Source organism: Podarcis cretensis (genome assembly GCF_951804945.1).
Source record: "Podarcis cretensis genome assembly, chromosome: 6".
NCBI classification, from domain to species: Eukaryota; Metazoa; Chordata; class Lepidosauria; order Squamata; family Lacertidae; genus Podarcis; species Podarcis cretensis.
The window spans coordinates 10,911,122-10,928,511 of record NC_137175.1 but is presented as its reverse complement, the minus strand read 5'-3'; the positions used below and the strand labels follow the sequence as shown (position 1 = coordinate 10,928,511).

The 17,390-nt window shown below is 44.1% G+C and overlaps 1 protein-coding gene across 1 annotated transcript in view; it reads right to left on the bottom strand.

The window, feature by feature from the left end:
• The window catches only part of LAMA5 (laminin subunit alpha 5), a 197,563-nt gene that overhangs the window by 127,170 nt on the left and 53,003 nt on the right, over positions 1 to 17,390 (bottom strand). Inside the window, exon 3 of the mRNA XM_079980179.1 lies at positions 2,790 to 2,907. Within this exon, the coding sequence (XP_079836305.1) occupies positions 2,790 to 2,907 (118 nt within the window). The remainder of the gene's footprint in view (positions 1 to 2,789; positions 2,908 to 17,390) is intronic.

Sequence of the window (17,390 nt, the reverse complement as noted above, 5' to 3'; positions counted from 1 at the left end):
AGCACAAAGTGTTGGTGCTGACCTTTAAAGCCCTAAACGGCCTCGGTCCAGTATACCTGAAGGAGCGTCTCCACCTCCATCATTCTGCCCGGACGCTGAGGTCCAGCGCCGAGGGCCTTCTGGTGGTTCCCTCATTGCGAGAAGCAAAGCTACAGGGAACCAGGCAGAGGGCCTTCTCGGTAGTGGCCCCCGCCCTGTGGAACGCCCTTCCAGCAGATGTCAAAGCGATAAACAACTACCTGACATTCAGAAGACATCTTAAGGCAGCCCTGTTCAGGGAAGTTTTTAACGTGTGATATTTTACTGTATTTTTGGTTTTTATGGAAGCCACCCAGAGTGGCTGGGGAGGCCCAGCCAGATGGGCAGGGTATAAATAATAAATTATTATTATTATTATTATTATTATTATTATTAGGGTTTTTTAACCATCAAGCAGTGTGTTCAAACAAACAAACAAACAAACAAACAAACAAACAAACCCCCTTAGTGTTAGCTTCAGGGGAACATTCCTTTCTCTCAGATATTATCATCCTGTCATTCTGAGTCTCCTCGTTAAAAAATAAAGTAAAATAAAAAACACACTTGAGACTCAAAACATAACTCATCTTTTCAATCATTATACTTTTTCTGAGTAGTCAGCAGTGATGAAAAACACATTCTTCACTAGGCACCCAACTATCCCATCACAATACATTTCCAAAAACATACGGCATGCTAAGTGTAGAGTGTGTCTTGGAGCAGAATAACACAAGTCAAGAACAAGTTTCAAATACGTTTGCCATATTTTCAACCGGTCCCTGTAGATGAGGATTTAACAGCTGTTTGATCAACATGTTCACCTACTAATTGCTGCAAGACCTCCTTACCTCTTGAACTGCCAGAATAGGTCCAGATGGTACTTATAGGGCTTTATAATTCCTCTATTTTTTTTTTCTGGCTAGCTGCCTCTGCTTTTAACAGCTGCATAATGCAAGAAATTCAACAAGTAACTTTCCCTCCACTGTTCCTGTTTCTGCAGGCCACAAACTACTCCATCTGCTGCATTTTTGTTTGTCATACAGTTGTTACAAGCACAAGAGTCATCCGAGAACAATGTCAGCAATCCTACCAATGCCTTTGTGAATCCTGGCCCTATGGCTGCACAGGAAGAGGCTTAGCAGGTCTGATCCAGCCTGCACTCTTCCATCAACTGACTACCAGTCACATTATCTTAAGGAAATGAAACAATCAACAGTTCACTGTACAAGAGGGTAGTTTGGGTTGATAACCATACCTCCTGACCCAACCAAAATCCACTTTGAGAGAGATCGGTGATGAATCTCTTCCAGGAAAGCCTATCACACACTGAAACCCATGCACCCCAAGTCAGAAACAGCTATTTTAGGGATCTTGCACCTTCTGCACAACAGTTAAGGAAGGAACTTAAAGCAACTTGTCACGTCACAGTTCTGCTGTGTTGATTTGGAAAATTACACCTGCCAAAATTCTTTCATCTATGTACCTTTTCAAGATGCTAGATCGTTAATGTGGAAAATCTGGCTGACTGTATGATGCAAGGGCATTCTGGTTGGGATATAGACATAAGAAGAGCCCTGATTGCTCAGACTAAAGGTTCATCCAGACCTGCTGCATATAGTAGCCGACCAGAAGCCTGGTGCTACAAGAAAGAACTGGAAGCACTAGCTTCTTCTCTTGTAGTTCTCCATCAACTGGTATTCAGTTGAACCTGCAGATTCTATATACCACTATGACAAATAAGTAAGCAAAGGGGAGAAATAATACAGAGCTTTACCTAAGTCCTGAAATGCTGGCTGTTTTTTGCTCCAGGGCCACTGGAGTAGGTCAGAGGTGGGAAACTTTTTTTTGCTCCACAGGCCAGGTCCTTACTAGGATCAGCCTCCTCGGCCAAATGTGACAGATGGGTGGGGATGCCCACCCGTCTATCACCTGGTGTCACAATGATAGCAGGTACAAGTTGCTGCTAAAACAAAGGTATTCGCTTCAGTTTAAGCAGGGCTTTCAATGTAAACTCCATCAAAAACCCTACTGAAACATAGGGGGAAAGCCTTTGTTATAGCAAGGGATTCCAATGCAAAGGGAATCAGGAAGAGGTTTTGTGGAATCTTGTCAAACTGAGCCCAATAGCTCATGTAAAAGGTAAAGGGACCCCTGACCATTAGGTCCAGTCGTGGCCGACTCTGGGGTTGTGGCGCTCATCTCGCTTTACTGGCCGAGGGTGCCGGCGTACAGCTTCCAGGTCATGTGGCCAGCATGACTAAGCCGCTTCTGGCGAACCAGAGCAGCGCACGGAAACACCGTTTACCTTCCCACCGGAGAGGTACCTATTTATCTACTTGCACTTTGACGTGCTTTCGAACTGCTAGGTTGGCAGGAGCAGGGACCGAGCAACGGGAGCTCACCCCGTCGCGGGGATTCGAAGCGCCAACCTTCTGATCAGCAAGCCCTAGGCTCTGTGGTTTAACCCACAGCACCACCCACGTCGCTCAATAGCTCATGAGCAGGGGTTAAATCCTGCTCAGTTTGGCTGCACACCCTTGCTCCCCCCCCCCCGGAAACTGGCACACTCAGCCAACACAGAACTTAGCCCACCCCCTGCTGTCCATCAGATGACATCATAAGAGACATCAGCTGATGGGCAAGGTGGGTGCCGTTGGGGGAAATGGCCTTGCAGGCCAACCTGTATCCCTGGAAGGCCAAGACTGGAGGCTCTCCTCCACTAGTGAACGTGGCTCCACTCCCACATCCCTTCCACTTTCTCTCATACTCACAGGCAAAGTACTGCCAAGGTTCATATGTAAGTCCAAAATCCGTTGACCGCTCAAGCACCCACAGGTCAGGGCGAGGGGAATTTGCAAACTTGATCAGGACGTAGGCCACATGGAATAGCTGCAAGAGAAAGAAGAAACAGAGGTGAATTTCAGCCTGAGATAAAAAGCAGTGCACAAAATCTTCATTATGTTACAGATGCACAGAGCAGCACTTTGAATATTCGATGAAGACACTTTTGTCTAGCTTTTATTTCAATGTTAATCATGAATCAAAACCAGATTGTGAGTATCACTGCCTTATCCTCCTTTGTGGTGTTTCTCAGACATTTTGCAAGATTCGTTTGCAATTTTCATTACATAAAATGCAGGGAGAAGAATTGAAATAGAGATTCCACAAGTACTTAATATACTGCTGTGTTATCCAGAAACGCTGGGACTCATGGCAAAGAGCCTTCTATAATGTCTACTCATGAGTAATTTCCATTCAACAAAGTTCCTCTTTAATGCTACTTGAAAGCCTTTGGTTGCAGGTTCAACCTCTGTTTGTTTCCTGTAGATATGGGCTGGTGAATTAGTAATAGATTGATTTGCCCCTGAATGCTCATTCTAAGACTGCCCTAGTTCCAGTTTCACTTCCTGCAGAGGGAAAAAGAGCGAGCCCTTAATTGCTAATTAACTCTTGTTTTTCTCTTATATTTTTCCAAAAAGAACAACAACCAAAGAACAAATAATTAATTAATGCTGCCCCACTCCCCCAAGGGAACTGATGCTTGGTCAATTTAGGGAAGCTATTAATCAGCAATCAACAGGAAAAAATAGAGCGTTTCTATTCAAGAGCCCTGAAAAGTTTAACAAGCTTACAAGGTAGTGTCTTAACAGTACCGCCTGCAAAAAAAAAAGTCACAAATCAAACCTGAAAAAACACAGCAGAGTTACTCAAAACACTGTGGACCACCAAGGCGAGAGCAATTTCGTACACAGCTAGATTTGCATGCTAAGGGGGTAAAGGCAGAGGGCTTAATCATGAACTACAACAAGCCAGGCATAAAATAATCAAAAAGTTTCAGTAATCTCATCTAGAACCTTGAAGAATTCTAGAAACCACTTCCTCTGCTTCTGGAGACTTGTATATCAGCTTATCAATTTGTAGTAGGGTTGACTCCTGCTCTTGAAATAAGCTACTCCCTGGTGCAGTTAATTCTGCATTTGCCAGTCCAGACAGATGGAGAGGAAAGAATGCACTCTATAAAACACCCAGCCAGTTCCATAGGCAAGGGCAACAAGTAGCTTCTGATAAGGCCTTCTTAGCATTCCACTTGAGCTGCTCCCAATTAGTTTGAATGCTGATTTATGCAACCACGTCCTTGCCAAGACTGAAATAAATGTACAGCTTTAAAATGTCAGCACTAGGAAAAAACAAACTCAGCAACAGAAGTTCCCTTCACAAGCTGGCACTGGCTCTCTCCAAAAATCTTCACTTTATCATCCTGTCAAAAACTGATATTTAAAAGGCAGGGTGGGTTGGGAGGCAAGCTTCTTTTACTGGTAAGAACGCTGCAAGATCAACACACAGAGGAAATATAATGCTTACAACGGAGTGCGTTTTCGAGCAACACAGTGAACTAAATTGTGCAGGACACACACAGTGGGAAGCAAATGCTTCAAAGTGTCATTCAAGCCTATGGACCTTGAGCCCCAAACAGAAGAAAGTCCCAGTTATAGAGGACAATCAAGACCAGTATCTGACAGGATGAGCAACTTAGGAATTGGCAGATATCCACATAGGTTCCCCACCCTGGCTCTGTCAGTAATACATTGGGTCTAAACCCCCCTTTGGTCTAAACCCCCCTTTAAATCCATATCAATGAAAAGAACTCACTCTGAAACTCACCTACAGGTGGTACCTAACACCAAGAAAATTAGCTCTAATACACCCAGGAACCTCACCAAAATGCTGGAAAGGGTCACCTCCACAGGCACATACCTCCACATGTGGTGGGAGTGCCCCAAAACCCAACTATTCTGGACAACAACCATACGTGAAATAAGTAAAATAACCAAGCAAGTATTAGAAATCACCCCAAAACTGGCCTTACTAAACATCTTCCAAGACCATAACGCCCACTTACACCACAAAGAACTCATAACCCACCTACTCTCAGCAGCCGGAAGCATCACAGCCAGACACGGGAGAGACCTGTCAGGAGTAAGCATGGACCCATGGTACCAAATAGTATGGGAAACAGCCCTACTAGAAATATTAACCAGTAAACTGAAACTGACATGGGGACAAACAGAAGAAGACGCCTTTGCCTTGGTATGGCTCGCCTTTATCACATACACAGCCCAACAAGACAACGACAAAAATCCACCAACAGCATACAAATCAATATGGCTAACCTGATCCAAAACACCCACCCATCCCACTCACACATGAAAACAAAGACCACCACAGCCAACCACAAATGAATAACCACACCATAGGCCAACCCCAACCTCTCTCACCACCAAAGGAACACAAGGAACAACAAAGAACCTGCACAAGCAACTCTGACACCAAACCCTACATATAGTAAGTAAAATAGAAACTTTGCCACCCGACCTCACCCCCAACTCTCCCCCCCTTTCCCCCTTTTCTTCCTAATGTCTCAACAAATGAAACTGATTTGTAAAAATGTTACATGGGGGGGGGGGAATACAAGAGAGAGACATTGCACACACTTTTGTAAATCAAGAAAATATTTAATAATAATAATAATAATAATAATAATAATAATAATAATAATAAATATGTTGGGGTATAACCCCCGTCCTAACTCAGCTCAACTGCAGCCAACACCAATGGAAGCCTCCAAAAAGGAGCTTCTGGCCATGTGAGCAGGGGCTTGACAGGGCAGAAGAGGACTTATTCTGGATCCTAACTCCATGACATGGGCACCTGGTGTCAAGCTGTATTTTAAATGCTTGTTTTTCCTCTTTCAACTTCATTCCTGAATGAGATCTGGTGTAAACTACACTGGCTTCCCATAGTTATAACTGCCCTCATAGAGTTGTAGCTAATGCTAGTCCTACTTAAGAGCAGACCATTTAAAATTAATTCACCTTACTAACTTAGCTAATTGGTGTACTCTGACAGGAACAGTATCCAACTGAGGTCTTTCAGCCAGCACAAAGATTTCTGCTTGCACAATGGTCTACTCCCAGCATGTATCCTATGCCTCCCCAAATCAGTTCTGGAGGGTTGGAGAAAACCAAAAGCAATTTGGGGAGCTCAAGCAAAACTCACTGAATTGATAGAACATGTTAGTTTGCTGCGAATTTGATATTTGTTACCAAAGGGAACTGTACACAGAATTTCAGACAACAGCTATTATCCTAGTTTTGATGGTCATTCCCCAGCCCAGAGTAACCCATACAAAAACTGGTATCCTCTAGAACAGGGTAGTCCAACACACTGCCCAAAGGCAACATTTGATGCCTCTCCCCGCCCCCGCCCCCACAAGCTATTGAATTGCCTTCCGAAAGCCATGTAAGCAGGGTGGATAAAAATCAAATGTTTTTTTAAAAAAATTAAAAAATGGTTTTTAAATTGGATTATTTTTATTTAAATCAGTTTTTTTATTTAAATTGGATTTTTAAAATAAAAAGATTTTGGAGGAGGAATACACTTTTCTATTTAAGTTATATTATAGTCATCAGGAAATAAGGATTTGTTTTAAGTTTTTCATGTGTGCTAAAACTCAGTCTATGTTTTTTAAAAACAGTTTAATCACATCAGTTAACAAACATGGATACATATGCTATAATGTTATTGTTTTAGTTAAATCAATTGTTTGAATTGTTATTCAGGAAATGATTAATTTTCTCCTTCCAATAAAGTACAGCAGAAAAGTTGTCCAAATATAAACAGTTAACTTATTAAACCTCACAATGATTTCATAATTATCTGTCTATGTATTTCTAATAGTATAACCAAATCAGTAATTTTTGATCTAACTGTAAAAACTACTCTGAACATTTATTATTCCAAAAATGAAACCTTCATCTGGTTGTAAATATTAAGATTATACCTGCAAGAATGAGTCTTTCTGTAAAAAAAAAAGAAAAAGATTTAAATCAAGTCCTACTGACTAGTGATTTAAATCGTGATTTAAATCAATTTGATTTAAAGCAAACCCACCCTGCGTGTAAGCAAGGTGCTGGGTTTTGAGACGGACAGGCAAGTACACCCATCTCCTTCTCAAAGCCTAGTTAGTGTTTTCCCAGCTTTGGGAGGGAAGTAGGCAGAGCCGTATTTCCCATTGGTCTTGGCGGTTCGTTGCGCCAGGGCGCAGGCCTCTCGGAGCGCCCTAGCAAGTGGGGGAGCTGCGCGGCTTTACCCGCAGCCTCCCCTTTCCCTAAACACCCGCCAGCTGCGCCCTGCCAACTATATGGCTGGCGGGCAGGCAGCTTGCTTCCCAAGTCTCCGCAGGAGGAGACCGATCCCCACAGAGGCTTAGGAGGGAAGTTGCGTGTAGCTGTATCAGCTAAGGACAGCCCTGCTCCCAGTCGTTGTCCTCCTCCTGCTTCCTGGCAAAAGGCAGTGTGCAGCCTTCCCAGGCGTCCCAACACCGGAGAGCATGTCCGCCAGCATGTTTTCCTGCTTGATCGCCGCCGCCACGCCGGGGATCGGGGTGGTGGGGGAAGCAGAGGACATTTCCCACCACCCTCTCCCTTGTTTTGGAGTTGCCGGGGGGCACCGGAGGGATCTTTGCACCACGGTGCCGAATATGCTTAAGATGGCCCTGGAAGTAGAGCATCTCTACGACCCTGCCAGAGTCTTGCACCTCCTTCCCAGAGTCCTGTGCCTTGCCTACCTGGCATTGGGAAGGCAGCGCAAGGGCTGGATGGGGAAATCAAATTCAGGGCTTGCACACACAACAAGGCAGTGTGGCAGCCTGCAGGTTCCCTGTCGAACTAGGCTTGCAGCCCACTTGGTCTGAGAGGTTGGGCCACCTGCTATAGAGAGAGAGATGAAACAGGAACCCATGCCCCCCTTCAAAGCTTTAACATTCCTACAATGGGTCAACCACCAAGCGGAAAAGCAAATCTGAGGCTTCCAATCGCCGCTTGATTTTTTCAGAACATCACAGAAGCAATACTTCATCCTTGCTTTTACCCACAGGACTGCTGCAAAGCCCATCATGTCATGAATGCAAACAGATGCCAAGGGTCCTAATTAGTCTCATCTACCCACTCATTAAGCTGAACCGCCCAGGCCAGATTCTATAGTCAGCTGCTTTCCTTGAGGACTCAGTTCTCACTGGTTTACAACTGTTCTTTTGGCAGCGGAATCATGGCTAAATACCAGCCCACTAAGTTATGCATTCTCTTGCTTTGTAAATTCTTGCCTGGAATGGCTTCACTCTTTGGGGAATAACTTAACATCCCTGCCAGAGCTTTGTATGGCTTCTGGCATGATGGGATTCGCTATTCCTTTTTCAGTTTCCCACAAAATCCACTGGCCGAGAGGAAAACGACACGCAACTTGGCACTCTTAACATCTGAGACTTTGTACAGGGTGGTCTCTTTCGGGTGACAATTACATGGCAGGTCTGTGTCCAAAGACAAAGGCACTTTCTCAAGATCTTTTCATACAGATTAGACACCCCTTAACATGCTTCAATCAACTATGCTTTAGTTCATAAGAATCAGAGTATTAGTAAGAGTAATAAAATGGATTTCCAAGCAGAGATTAAAGGTTTGCTTGGCAATCCTGATTAGCACTGCAATAACAGGCCAGAACATATACAGGGTTGTGACAATACTTCCATAAACATGTAGTGAAATATAAAATAATCCACCCTGTTACTAGATCACCCTGGTTGTATTTGGACACCATGAGGTGGGACACATGGGATGGTATCTAAGAGTGGGGAGTCATCATCAAAAAAAGACAGAGGCCATTTTTTTTTGGCAATCCCATAGTTTGAACTGGAGACCCACTGGGGCAGATTTGGGAGAGTCGGGGGGGGGGGAGGGAGGAATTGGCAAAATGTGCCCCCCTCCATTCTGCTGACAGATTCCTTCCATCAGCAGACAGTCACCATCGGAAGATAGCCAGTGTTGATTGGAATAAGTGGAAATTTCAGGAGAAATATATATGCAAAACTTATATTTCTATCAGTTCTAAATTTAATTTAGTTCCCTTAGGACACAAAATGAATTTTGTATGAATTAGCTGCCACACAAACTAGTAGAAATTTGTGCGGCAGCTAATTTATACACAATTCTTTTTGTGTCATAAGAGAGGACTATATTTTCCTATATTTCCTATATTTTACTCAATTTAGAAGTGTAAAATGTTTGTCTCTTGCCTCCCCCAACCTGGTGCCCTTCAGATATTGTTGAACTACACCTTCCAGAATCCCTGCACATTGACCATGTTATCTGGGGCTGGTGGGATGACGCTAACCTGGGAAAGGCAGGTAGGATTTGACTTGCACATATGTTAAGGAACACATAATATATCCATCCCCCTGTCAGATGGTTTCCTGGTCAATCTTTAAAGACCCTTCTGAGTATTTTTCTCAAGGGGATCAATGCATCCATTATCAAGCAGCTAACAATACAATGGTGCCTCGCAAGACGAAAAGAATCCGTTCCACGATTCTCTTCGTCTAGCGGTTTTTTCGTCTTGCGAAGCAAGCCCATTGACGGCTTAGCGGATTAGCGCTATTAGCGCTATTAGCGGCTTTTAGCGGCTTATTGGCTTAGCGGATCAGCTGATAAGCGGCATAGCGGCTTAGAAAAAGGGGGGGGAGGAAAAAAACCCCGCAGGAACTTGCAAGACATTTTCGTCTTGCGAAGCAAGCCCATAGGAAATTCGTTTTGCGAAGCACCTCCAAAACGGAAAACCCTTTCGTCTAGCGGGTTTTCCGTCTTGCGAGGCATTCGTCTTGCGGGGCACCACTGTATATCTGAGTGTTGCCTTCCCTGCCATGATCAACAACAATCAGTTTCACCGAGGCTGAGATTTTGTATACTTTGTATTGTGCTTTATATTATAATAAATGTTTGAATGGCTGAACACACATGCCTATAGTGTGCAGAAATTGAAATCACCCGATACTGTACATAATCTGGCAGGGTTAGTTTAAAAAAACCCAAACATTTGAAATAGCAAAGCGCAGGTAAAACATTGTTTTTGAAACCTTGACTTAAAAGCATTGCAATTATTTTTCTAGTAGAGAAGAACACAGCTCATATGAAGGTTCTCTCCTCACCCCCCAGATTTCCATTTTTTCCACTGGGAGAAGATGGTAAATTGGGGAGGAAGGTGGTGGTAGCCAGGAATCCCAAACGTTTTCTTGCCTTCACATTTCTACTCCCCAGTGGAAATTATTTCTTGGTCATGATTTAGCACATGAAGCACTAATTATTCCTATTTCTGGCTGACTGTACGACATGACAATGGGATTAAGTAGTCATTTCATACTTTAATCTTCAAATTCATACTGAGCCAGACCATCTAGCTCAGTATTGTCTACTACCAAGATTTCAGACAAGGAGTCTCTCCAAGCCTCAGTTGGAGATGCTGAGGATCAAAACCTGAGACCTTCTGCAAGCAAAGCAGATCTTCTACCACTGAGCTATAGGGCCTTCCCTATGCAGATTCTGAGGAACTAAACCACTTTCCAAACTGATGTTTCTGTGGGGGATTTTTTTGGCTGGTGGCCATTTCCCCCTGTTCAGTCAAGGACCCCAACTTCATGGGGTGTGCATGTTTTGCATGGAGAAGTTCCTAAGTTCGCTTCCTGGCATCTAAGAGGACAGGGAAAGACCCCTGTTTCAGACTTGTCAATCAAGGTAGAAAATACTGGGTTATATGAACTAATGGTCTGATTCTGTAAGGACCATATCTATTTCCTCTTCCTTACCACCCCTCATGCACCCACGTTCCTTGTCCTGCTCTGTCCTCAACTGTACAGATTGCAATATATATATATATATATATATATATATATATATATATATACACAGTATACAAATCTTTTATTATCTGCACTTGGCTGTATCCCATGGTATAAAGTGAAGAATGGAGATGGAACACTGTTTTTACATGGAATGAACTCTCTATTTCCTTCACATCCTGCAGAACTCACAGGGCAGAGGATGGGGATATAAAGCCAGGATGCTTGTTATCAAGTGAGCTTATGTTGAGAAAATTCACAGGGTTCCAAAGACTAAAAATAAGAGGGAACTGGCAAGAAATGCAGACTCTTGCATGCCAAATTTAGCCTATTTCTGCTTTTCTGGCCAACCTCTAATATAGCAAGAAGTACGCCTGCATTTTGACCCACCCCTCCAAACACACACACACACACACACACAGAGAGAGAGAGAGAGAGAGAGAGAGAGAGAGAGAGAAACTTTATTTAGCTCATATTTTCCTCAATATCTCTGGAGACTCAAGCAAACATTTTCTCAACAGAGAGAAACGGAGGACAGCTAATTGCCCATGCAGAATTAATTGGCATGGCTGCAACGTGGTGATAATAACGTTACCCTAATTACAGAGTTGTTGTCAGGCATACCATAGTTCATAGGTGCTGTTTTTACAGTAATAATAGCAATCTTTATTATTACTGCTATTATTATAAAATGTCAAAGCCAGTTAAGCAGGAGGAGACTTGAGTAAATCTATAAACTGCTATATATGGCAAAGAGAAGAAAGCATATATATGGCAGCAGGGGGTAAGCTACGTCATACAATCTGCATTCTGAGGTTTTGGCCGTGCCAATCACTGCATAATGAGGGAGAAAATATTTGTTCGGCAGATTGGTGGGAATGGTCCAGTGGGATGAAAACATGGGTAAAATGATCCGTCCCAAACAGCCACAGTGATTTGGCTTTGAGCTGACTCATGGAAATGGCCCTTTATAATATTTAGTAAAGGGTAAAGGGACCCCTGACCATTAAGTCCAGTCACGAACGACTCTGGGGTTGCGGCGCTCATCTCGCTTTACTGGCCGAGGGAGCCGGCGTACAACTTCCGGGTCATGTGGCCAGAATGACTAAACCACTTCTGGCAAACCAGAGCAGTGCACAGAAACGCCGTTTACCTTCCCACCGGAGTGGTACCTATTTATCTACTTGCACTTCGTGCTTTCGAACTGCTAGGTTGGCAGCGGCAGGGACTGAGCAATGGGAGCTCACCCCGTCGCAGGGATTCGAACTGCCGACCTTTTGATCAGCAAGCCCTAGGCTCTGTGGTTTAACCCACAGTGCCACCAGCGTCCCTTTATAATATTTATTTGGCTTCATATACTTACAGTCATAGGCAGGATGCTTCTGAGTATCAGTTGCTGGCAGGGATAGCACTCTTGTGCTCAAATCCTGCTTGCGAGTTTCCCACGGGCATCTGACTGGCCACTGTGAGAACAGAATGCTGGTCCATTGGCCATTGGCCTGATCCAGCAAGTTCTTGTGTATTTGCATGTATTACAACGATAGCTCACTCTATTTATTTTTAATATTATAATATTTATAGCCTGCCCGTCAACATGAAATAAAAATAATAACAGTTCCCTGGGAAAAGACCAGTCCATGCACTTATTTAGTTCTATACGAAAGATGGAGTCTATTTGTATCTGTTTACATATATTGCTGCTGGTGGCAACTGGTGATTTATACTTCCTTTCAAACAGTAAAACACTTACGCAGGTGTCCATCAATCAAGGACTTTGTCATTTCTTTTGTTCAGCAGTAGCACTGTTACTCCTATAGCCATTTCTTGACTATGCGCTCTTCCAGAAAAATATAAACACCCTTGAGCACATATTTACACAGAAATCTTATTAATCCACATATTTTAAGAGTTTCTTTTTCTTTTTCATGACTGTGCTGAGAGATCACATGCTCTCCAGGTGTGTGGCGTCTGGAGATGATGAGAGTTGCAATCCAAAACTTTTGGGGGGCACCTGGTTGGAGAAGGTTGTGGTAGCTCATCTCAGAGTCTCCAAATTTCTCCACTTCTGTCTCGCTTATGATAGTTTTCCTTTTACTTCACTTGTTCATCAGTTAACAGATAGAATATAAGCCCCAACAGTTTCCCCAGTAAACATTGCATTTTGAGAATGCAGCATGGGTACGGCTAACGCAACGTTTCTCTTAAACATATATAACACCCCCCCCAAAAAAAAAACAGACTGTGAGGCAGTTCGCTAAAGGCCAGTTTATAAGAATTAAAACATTTTAACTTTCTTCCCTGTTCAGTAAGATTTACGGTCCCTGCATAATTTAACTTTTGAAAAGCACATAAAGATCCATTTTGAATACTAAGTTTTGTTGCAAAAGCAATCTACGTGTGTGAGAGCACACACAATACCCTCCTAGGTGCCTCACTCCCACCAGCCTCATCACACACACACCCACATAACACATATATATATCTCCAGACCTACATTCCTGAGAAGGTGAACTTGCTCTTATCTTTCTACAGTAGGTTAATTATGGAGGAATCCAGCTGGAAAGGAATACAAATCAAGCCTCTCCCTTTTTTATTTCCACAAGGGATCCTCTCTGCACTATATATTACTGCTGAAACTTCAGGGGGAGAGCAAAACAAGACATGATGTTAAAGCCTAACTGAAGGTAAAAGGGGTGGTCAGGACTCAGGCAACAAATAGCAATAATGCTAATGATCTTAACAAACAAACAAACAAACAAACAAACAAACAAAAACACTTTGTAAGCAAGTCCTTACTTAGATGTGTGAGCGACCTTAATTAATTATGTCATTCAGGTGCATTTTGCATTTGGTAATCAGTACAACAATATATATACTTAAGTCTCAATTTTGAACAGTCCTTTTTTTGGGGGGGGGGGAGGCTACACCAGTGTAGAGCAGACTTCAGGCTTGAGAATCCACTTCCCTCTTTTATTAGAACTCTGATCCATCAAAAAGAGTCTGGTGCAAAGGAGAATTTTGAGCCCAGGATTTTGTTTTGAGTACCAAAACAGAATGGAGGTCATAGTCCAGTCACACAAAAATATACTCCTGGCTACCCTAAGCCTTCTTAACTCCAGTAGTGCAATTTCAGGTGGTGCGGGTGGGGAATTACGTTGTTGCTGGCCTACATCACCCCCCACTTGGACTGCTGATTCTACTGGGGGTGAAATCAGTTACTGGCATTGGTGAAGAATTGATTCCACCGGGAGAAAATACTAGATTTTTAAGCATGCAGCTCAGCAGGGGCAGATTGGTGCCATCAGTTCTCAGTTGGTAGAGCCTGGACCAGCATGAAGTCATTCCATGAAATTAGAAAGCCGTGTCTCCTAGGTTACTTAGCGAAGCGTTTGACGTTCAAGCTATTCAATCAGCTGACCACTGGACAGAGGGAGGTGTAGCACATAAAGGGGCCTCTGCAGTTGTCCATTCAGACTGCCACTTCCAGATGAAGGACCCTTCCGTTCTTTGCCAGTGCAGTGACAGGACAATGAAACCCACCGTGTGACTATTTCTTTACATATATATTCATTATGCCCCGAGGGCCTAAACACTTGATGAGTGAAGTTATGCCACTGCAACTCTCTAAACTAGAATCATAGGACTGTAGAGCTGGGAGGGAGTACAAGGAAAATATTTCGCCCAACGTGGGGTTTGAATACAAGACCCTGAGATTGAGTGTTTCATGCTCTACCAACTGGCTCCTCACTACAAGCCAGAGAACACCTGGAGATGGGCACCTGGTGATATTAAGGAAGTAGGAACATGATCTGAGCCTAGATGGAAACCCCCCTCTAAGCTTCTATAAGCTTTTTCTTTAAAGAGGGTGAGGAGGGTACTATTAGTTCAATAAACAAATGAAACTATTTAATCATGCTTTATAATCAAGCTTTATAATCTTTTTAATCAAGCTTTATAATCTTTCAAGGGACGTGGGTGGCGCTGTGGGTTAAACCACAGAGCCTAGGACTTGCCAATCAGAAGGTTGGTGGTTCAAATCCCTGCGATGGGGTGAGCTCCTGTTGCTCGGTCCCTGCTCCTGCCAACCTAGCAGTTCGAAAGCACGTCAAAGTGCAAGTAGATAAATAGGTACAACTCCGGTGGAAAGGTAAACGACATTTCCGTGTGCTGCTCTGGTTCGCCAGAAGCGGCTTAGTCATGGCGGCCACATGACCCGGAAGCTGTACGCCGGCTCCCTCGGCCAGTAAAGCGAGATGAGCGCCGCAACCCCAGAGTCAGTCACGACTGGACCTAATGGTCAGGGGTCCCTTTACCTTTACCTTTACCTTTACCTATAATCTTTCAAAGAGGATGCACAATCTGTCAAATACTTTACAAAGCTTAACGTTGTCCTCACAATAGCTCTATAAGGCTACTATTTTTCTTATTACTACAGACTAGGAAACATAGACACAGAGAACCCATGACTGGTGGAAAATGCACAGGGCTTGTTAGCTGAATCCTACACATTGTTTTTAAGACATCAAAAAAGAAGCGTCACATAACCAGATCAAACTAACAGCTGGGTTTCACACCTCTAAACCAAAGCGCAGGTGGATGGGAGCAAAAACTGTCTCAACCCTTGCGTTTCAAGTTGGCACCTTGCACCTGCCATCTGTTCTTGCAGATGTGTATCCTGCCAGAAATGAGCTAATGATCTCTACCCATTAAGCATGCTTTATTGCTAAGAGAGTTCTCTGGACTGAGAAACAGGACTGCAGGCAGGGCTGGGTTATTCTGAAGAGAGATTTACATCATGAGTGAGTACAGGGTACTACAGATATTAAAAGCACAAGAGACAGTGGAGGAAAAAGCACTAAGGCTCCTGTTTATGAAGTGCTGCCTACCCTGCCCAGGAGAACAACTCTTCAAGTTACACGATTGTGCCAACAAGTGCGATCCTGGCATCCATGAATGCAGTCAGTAACCATTTTTGTGTGTTTGTGGAAGCGGGGCAAAGGACTCCTAAGTTGTCTACAGAAGTTGTTTCTGGCTCTATGAGATTCATGCACTCCACTTGGCCATAAAAGTACATTCCTGGAGAGGGCCGGTCACACAAGCAGAAAATATATTATGCAAATTGGCTGTGTACGTGTGTGCATCTCTGAACAGAGAGATCGGGTTTGAGCTTCAAACCCAGAAAGGTTAGGCATGCCATTTCAAATTTATGGAAGGTAAGGCTTTCAATGGCTACTTTTCACAATGGCTCTGTTACCTGCAGTATGAAGAGGAGAGTGCCACTTCACTTGCATCCTGCAGGTGGACTTTTCATAGACACTGGGTTGCCCACCTGTGAGAACAGGTAAAGGTAAAGGTAAAGGGATCCCTGACCATTAGGTCCAGTTGTGACCGACTCTGGGGTCGCGGCACTCATCTCGCTTTATTGGCCGAGGGAGCCGGCGTACAGCTTCCGGGTCATGTGGCCAGCATGACTAAGCCACTTCTGGCAAACCAGAGCAGCGCACGGAAACGCCGTTTACCTTCCCGCCGGAGTGGTACCTATTTATCTACTTGCACCTTGTGCTTTTGAACTGCTAGGTTGGCAGGAGCATGGACCGAGCAATGGGAGCTCACCCCGTCGCGGGGATTCAAACCGCCGACCTTCTGATCGGCAAGTCCTAGGCTCTGTGGTTTAACCTACAGCGCCACCCGCTGGACTAAATAGACCAAAGATGGGGAACTTTAACAGCCCAAGAGCCACAGTGCCTACTGGGAAACCTTCTGGGGGGGTGGAGGGGTAGGCATATACTGGTGGTGGGCGGGGCCAGAGGCTAAAGTGGATGGAGCAACAAATGTAAATTTCACCTTCACACACCAGGCTAACTCTTATATAGACTCACACACCACTCTCTATCCCCTTTCCAGGTGTCATTATCAGAGTTCAAGGACACCAGCCATTCAAGGAGGGTGTGAAGCAACGTTAGTGAGTGATGTGGCCTCGGAAAAGAGGGTGTGGCTGGGAAGAAGCCCAAAGGCCAAACAGAGATGCCTGGAGTGCTGCACTTGCCCCCCGCCAAGGTCTGATCTGCATCCATCCCTTTGCTTTGCAGTATTCTAATCCTACAGTAATATCACCCACAAAGTCACTGCTCACCGCTGGTTTCTCTGAGATTGCATGGCCCTACCTCTTCACAGACATGTAACAGCTCTTGAAAGACCTACACTGGCTCCCAGTACGTTTCCGAGCACAATTCAAAGTGTTGGTGCTGACCTTTGAAGCCCTAAATGGCCTCAGTCCAGTATACTTGAAGGAGCATCTCCACCCCCATCATCCAGCCCGCACACTGAGGTCCAGCTCTGAGGGCCTTGAGGCAGTTCACTGCAAGAAGCGAAGTTACAGGGAACCAGGCAGAGGGCCTTCTCGGTAGTGGCACCCACCCTATGGAATGCCCTCCCAGCAGATGTCAAAGAGAAAAACAACTACCAGACTTTTAGAAGACATCTGAAGGCAGCCCTGTTTAGGGAATCTTTTAATGTTTAATAGGTTACTGTATTTTAGTGTTCTGTTGGAAACCACCCAGAGTTGCTGGGGAAACCCAGCCAGATGGGCGGGGTATAAATAAATTATTTATTATTAGTAGTAGTAGTAGTAGTAGTAGTAGTAGTAGTA